The sequence below is a fragment of the Myotis lucifugus genome, unplaced genomic scaffold (genome assembly GCF_000147115.1).
Source record: "Myotis lucifugus unplaced genomic scaffold, Myoluc2.0 scaffold_6624, whole genome shotgun sequence".
NCBI lineage: Eukaryota > Metazoa > Chordata > Mammalia > Chiroptera > Vespertilionidae > Myotis > Myotis lucifugus.
The window spans coordinates 1-6,089 of record NW_005877672.1 but is presented as its reverse complement, the minus strand read 5'-3'; the positions used below and the strand labels follow the sequence as shown (position 1 = coordinate 6,089).

Below are 6,089 nucleotides of genomic sequence, written 5' to 3'. Positions count from 1 at the left end.
GCCAGCTGTGAGCCCGGCTTCTGGCTAAGCGGCGCTCCCCCTGTGGGAGCACACTGACCACCAGGGGGCAGCTCCTGTGTTGAGCACCTGCCCCCTGGTGGTCAGTGCACATCATAGCAAATGGTCATTCTGGTAGTTCCACCGTAATGGTTGCTTAGGCTTTTATTATATAGATTCCAAGTATATATCATTGTGAGCACTTTGTCAATTATATGAATGTCTAATCACTATGTTGTACACCTGAAACTAATATAATATTGCATATCAACTGTAATTGAAAAATAATTTTAGAAATTTTAAACACAAATAAATGAATAATGATTACAAAGAAAAAATTTTTTTAAATAAAACTCCAAGTATAACTAAGACTTACTTTTTTAGTTCTGGAATCTCTGCTGGCTTTACAATTTTTATCAACCCTTTAAGTCTCTGTTGTTCTTTCCTCAGTTCAAAAGTTCTCAGATGAAGTTTCTTCCGGGACACACCATCTAATGCACTCCCTGATTTCATTTCCGACATAAATGCATCTAAAGAGTCCTGAGATGCTGACTCAGATAGAGCTGTCAGGAAAGGGATAATGCATGTTAGAAAGATGGTTGCAAATTTGTAAAATGCAGCCAAAGTCACTAACATAGAGTTGGACAAATGACATTATTGATATTAGGAATAAGGAAACAGGTTATAGCTGGGAGGCTGTGGGACATCACCTTGCCTCATTCCCTTCATCTATTAAATAGAGAATTTACACTAAATAATGTATAATGTCCTTCCTAGCTCCTTAGGCTCCATATTCTGTACATCTTATTAACCAACGTAGCCCAGTGCCTAGTATAGTGCACTACATATGGTCAATACTCAATAAGCATTTGAGTCATTGCCTTACCTTTGCTTGAGGCTTTCAGTCTCTCAGAAATGTCAGAGAGTTCCCTTTCAGCATCATTCAGCTTTGCAACCTGTGACGCCCAAAATAACAGGATTAGCAAATGTTTTTTTTTCTTTCAAAATATGGTAGCTTCCTCCTCTTATTTTCACTATTGTTATAAGTTTTAAGAAGATTAATTCGAAGTCTGGTTAAATCTGTTCCTTACAGAGTTAACATTTTTCATTTGTTTATTTAATTCTAATTGAATTAGTTCCTGAATTAAAGAACTCAGAATTAAACAGAATAAATGTATAGAACACAGACTTTATTTTAATCAAAAGAAAAAGCTCAAGCTATTTGTTTTCAATAATGAATCAAAAAGACAGATGCTGGTCATGTTTTAAACTCTGAATATCACTTAATATAGTGAAAACACCTGCTACCTTATGATAATTTCATGAAGGATACACTGCTTAAAACTATTAAACATCAACAACAACAAATAAAAGACTAATATCAAACAATACTCCTCAAAATTCCTTTCATGATTTTTGACTGCCAGAAACCTAAAGTCAGTTTCACCTCAGAATGTCCCAATGTGGAACTTTTTCCTTTTTATTTTTTTGTTTTGTGTGTGTGTGTGTGTGTGTGTGTGTGGGATAGAGGTGGAGTGTAACAACATATCCAAAGAATGTTCATTAACAGACCAATATTCATCTAGAGGTGGACAGAGACTCTAGCAGCAAGCCAAACTTTTTCCCAACTTGCATAAGACTAGTTGTTTGTTGCCATCAAATTTGCAGATCACAAACGTTATACTTCAGTACCAGATTTCAATGCTACTGCTTTTGTAATTATAAAAAAAAATTTAAATACATTATTTTATTTAAAATATTAACTACCACAGCTACTTCTATAAGTAAAACTTGCCAAGGATTCAAAGGTCTCTGGCTTCTCATCAATCTTCCCAGCCTTCTTCATTCGGTTCAGCCGTTTCTTCTCAACCAGGCCAGTCCGATCAAGAAATGTGTCATCATCACTGTCATAAAAGTCTTCATCTTCCCAGTTCTTTGCTTTCCTTTTCCGAGATACTAGAGGTAGATAAAATATATGGTAATAAAATAAGTTTTGAAAAAGAAAGAAGGCAAGTAGGTAAGCAGCTTAAAATATCACCACCTGCCCTAACTGGTTTGGTTCAGTGGATAGAGTGTCGGCCTGTGGACTGAAGGGTCCCAGGCTCGATTCCGGTCAAGGGGACATGCCCAGGTTGCGGGCTCGATCCCCAGTGGGGGGCATGCAAGAGGCAGCCGATCAATGATTCTCTCTCATCATTGATGTTTCTCTCTCTCTCTCTCCCCCTCCCTTCCTCTATGAAAGCAATAAAAATATATATATATTTTTTAAAGTACTTAATAAAAAAAATCACCATCAATTATTATAAGACAGGATTCAACAAGAAGGCAAACTATATATGAAAACAAAGGACTACACCTGGGAGACACTATGCTAAGTGAAATAAAGCCAGGCACAAGACACATATTACGTGATTCCACTTATAGCAGGTACCTATAATAGTCAAATTCATAGAGACAGGAAATAGAACAGTGATTACCAGAGGCCAAGAGGGAAGTTAGTGTTTAATGGATACAAAGATTGGATATGGGATGATGACAAAGTTCTGGAGATGGACAGTAGTGATGGTTGTACAGCAATGTGAATATATTTAATGCCACTGAACTTTACACTTAAAAATGCTTAAAATGGTCAATTTTATGTTATGTATATCTTACCACAATAAAAAATTAAAACAAAGGGCTAATTTATTTAATAAGCAAAAGGCTCTTAAAAATCAGTGAGTAAAAAAGGGAAGTGATAAATGAGGAAAAGGCCAATAATCCAAAAGAATATTTGAAAAAGAATAAAAGCAGTTCATGTTAAAAGAAATACAAATGATCAACAAACATTTAAAAAAATGTTAAACTTTTAAAAATTAATTTAATATAAATTAAATCAATGAAATACCACTTCTCACCTATTAGAGTAGAAAAAAACATTAAAAAGTAAATAACAATCTAATGAACAAAATAAACTGATGAACAAAATAGATACAGAGACATAGAAGCATGGAACAGACTGACTAATTTCAGAGGGAAGATGGGGGTGGGGTTGCGGGGGGGGGAGATTAACCAAGGAATTTATATGCATACTAGAGGCCTGATGCACAAAATTCATGCAAGAGTAGGCCTTCCTTCCCCTGGCTGCCAGCACCGGCTTCCCTCTGGCACCTGGGACCCGGGCTTCCCTCCAGCCACTGGCAGGCACCCGGGACCCAGGCTTCCCTCGCAGCCCCAGCTTCGTCCAGAAGGTCATCTGGAAGGACATCTGGTCTAACTAGCATATTATGCTTCTATTATTATAGACCAGAGGCCCAGTGCACGAATTTGTGCATGGGTGGGGTCCACCAGCCCACCCCGATGCGGGCCCATTGGGCCGGGCCAGCGGGGGAGAGGGGCCATGGGCAGTTGGACAGCCGGCCCCGCCCCAGATTGGGGTGCTGGGGGTCGATTGGGGGATGGGCAGGCCAGGGGGCGGAGGGGGCCAATCAGGGCTCAGATCAGGCTGATGGGCTGCCGCAGTGCGCATCATAGCCACCAGTGGTTCAGGTCATTCTGGTCGTTCCACCGTTCTGGTCTCTGGGCTTTTATATAGAGAGATATGCATAGCCAGGGACACAGACAATAGTGTGGTGAAGGCCTGGGAGAGGAGGGTAGAGGGTGGAAGGGGATCAATGGGGAAAAAAAACGAAGGGGACATCTATAATACTTTCAACAATAAAGATACATTTTTAAGAAAAGAACCTCTCCCCCAAAAAATTTTAAGGTGTTGTAAAATTTTATGGGGTGAAAAATGTTCACCATTACAGTAAATTAAAAAGGATTAAAGAAAAAGTATAATTATATTACACAGAAAAAGTTTGAAGAAACAGTTTTGTATGGAATACAGCAGGCCCATGTATAAAGTCATTTTGTTTTAATGTTGATGAAAAAAAAGGTTAATAACAAAACAAACAACAAAACAGGTTAATAAGCAATTTGGCAAGAGTATGAGGAGATGGACTTTCAAACAATATGCTGGGAATGTATACTGATATAAACTTTTTCATGTTCAATCTTACAACATCTGTCAACATTAAAAATATATTGATCCAGCCCTAGCTGGTTTGGCTCAGTAGACAGAGCGTTGGCCTTCGGACTGAAGAGTCCTGGGTTTGATTCCAGTCAAGGGCACATGCTCATGTTGCAGGCTTAATCCCCAGTAGGGGGCATGCAGGAGGCAGCCAATCAATAATTCTCTCTCATCATTGATGTTTCTCTCTCTCTCTCCCTCTCCCTCTCTGAAATCAATAAATATATTGATCCAACAATTCCACTTCTAGGAATTTATACTATAGAAATCAAGCATCATTATTTCTAACTGAAAATCTGGAAAGCCCATCAACAGGGGACTATGGTAACTATTAGTTTTTTGTCTACTCTATACCATCTTACTCCCCTTGTTATGTTAAAATTTAGAAGTACCCCCTTTCCTGTAGAAAACTCTTTCACCAAACTATTAACTAAGAGTAAAGCTAGAATAATTATATTTTCAGAATGAAGGGTTTAATAGTTTACTTGCCACATATCTTTTCTTTTTTCAGGAATCCACTAGGAGATGTCCACCAAAACAAGAGAGCAAACCAAGAAAAATGAAAAGATGTGAAATCCATTGAAGACTATCATCATCCATGCCCTCGACTGTTGTACCAGCTTTTTAACCTGCCGAAACCACAGAAGGATGTGTCCCACTAAAACAAAGGAGTAAGCCAAGAAATCTGAGCATATGAGAATCAAGAAACAGAAATTCCAACCCCAGAGAGAGAGGAAGGGAGAGATAGAGACAGAGAGAAACATTGATCAGTTGCCTCTCCTCTGCATCCCAACTGGGGATCAAACCCGCAAGCTTTTTGGTGCCCAGGATGATGCTCCAACCAACTGAGCCTCTTGGCCAGGTGCCAGTTTTTAAAGTGAGATAAGCAATGTAATGATGTGGACAATTTCCATGATACATTCTTATGTTAAAAAAATAAATCACAAAAGAGTATAAATAATTTAACTGCATTTGTGTACAAGTGTTTGTTTTTTGTTAAAGGATCCAGTTCAAAACACACAACTGTATGCAGAGAACATGTCTGAAAGAACATAAACAATGCCTACCTTAGGGTTTGAGATAGGGAATTTTTTCTTCTCACTATATTGAAGTCTGTACAATTTACATTTTCCCCCTAAAAAAGGTTTTATTATCTTTTATGTTAAAATTCCCTTCCCTCTTTCTTTTCTTTTCTTTTTTTTTAACCATTTGCATACCATAAGCACCTATAGAGGCAAGCAGCGGACTTTTTTAAATTAAATTTAAAATATCGTGGCAGTTAACTGGTTAAGAAAAAAGTGTTCCTACTCACCTGCCTCCTGCCGCAGCAATCCCAAAGTATCAAGGATTCGACAAGCTTCCAGTGAGCACTGGATCATTGCTTCTTTTTTCTTCCCTAAGTGAATGGCCTCAGCCACCAGCTGTTTTCCAGTTGAATCATCCACAGGTAATCTGCATTGGTTTAGAGGAAATTATAGCACAGCACTAAGCTCCAATCTTCACACAAAATAATTAATATTTTATGGTAATAGTCATGTTTTTTAAGATGGCTTTTCAAACTCTCGGTTCATTTTGTTCTATCTTGCCAAGGTTAGATTTCGAATCTTTTCTTTCCACCCCACCCCTCAATAATATAAGTGTTACTAAACTATCAAGACCCCAAATCAGGAATAGCCTAAAATTAAAACTAAAGTTACTCTTTGAATTGTTATCTATAATCATAAATTAAACCTGAAATTGTCCACTTTCCAGAAACGGACATTAATGAGAAGAGAACATACCTCACCCTGCAGAGCCAGGTGCTATGTCCCTGCTCATCAAATTCATATTCTAATTCTTCTCCTTTGGGAGAAAGAAAGACAAGACAATTTTAACAGGATCTGAAAATTACTAGTTGATACAAAGGGAAAAGAGAACAAAAGTTAAATAAGAATATCAAGTTCCCCTACTACACTGATGCCGGGAGCCGGTCCATCCTTGCTGTTTCAAGGGACCTGGCATATAAGGCGATACTGTTCTTAATATGTTTGCTTACCTTCTT

The 6,089-nt window shown here is 38.1% G+C and overlaps 1 protein-coding gene across 1 annotated transcript; it reads right to left on the bottom strand.

Annotated features, from left to right (window-relative positions):
- Positions 1 to 373: 373 nt before the first annotated feature.
- LOC102427960 (kanadaptin-like) lies at positions 374 to 5,890 on the bottom strand (the record flags this gene model as incomplete). The annotated part of the gene is made up of 5 exons (XM_006109171.3): positions 374 to 560; positions 884 to 953; positions 1,793 to 1,953; positions 5,361 to 5,500; positions 5,830 to 5,890. Coding segments are annotated over 5 exons (619 nt in total), but the record flags the coding sequence as incomplete, so codon positions are not given.
- Between the last annotated feature and the right edge of the window lie 199 nt (positions 5,891 to 6,089).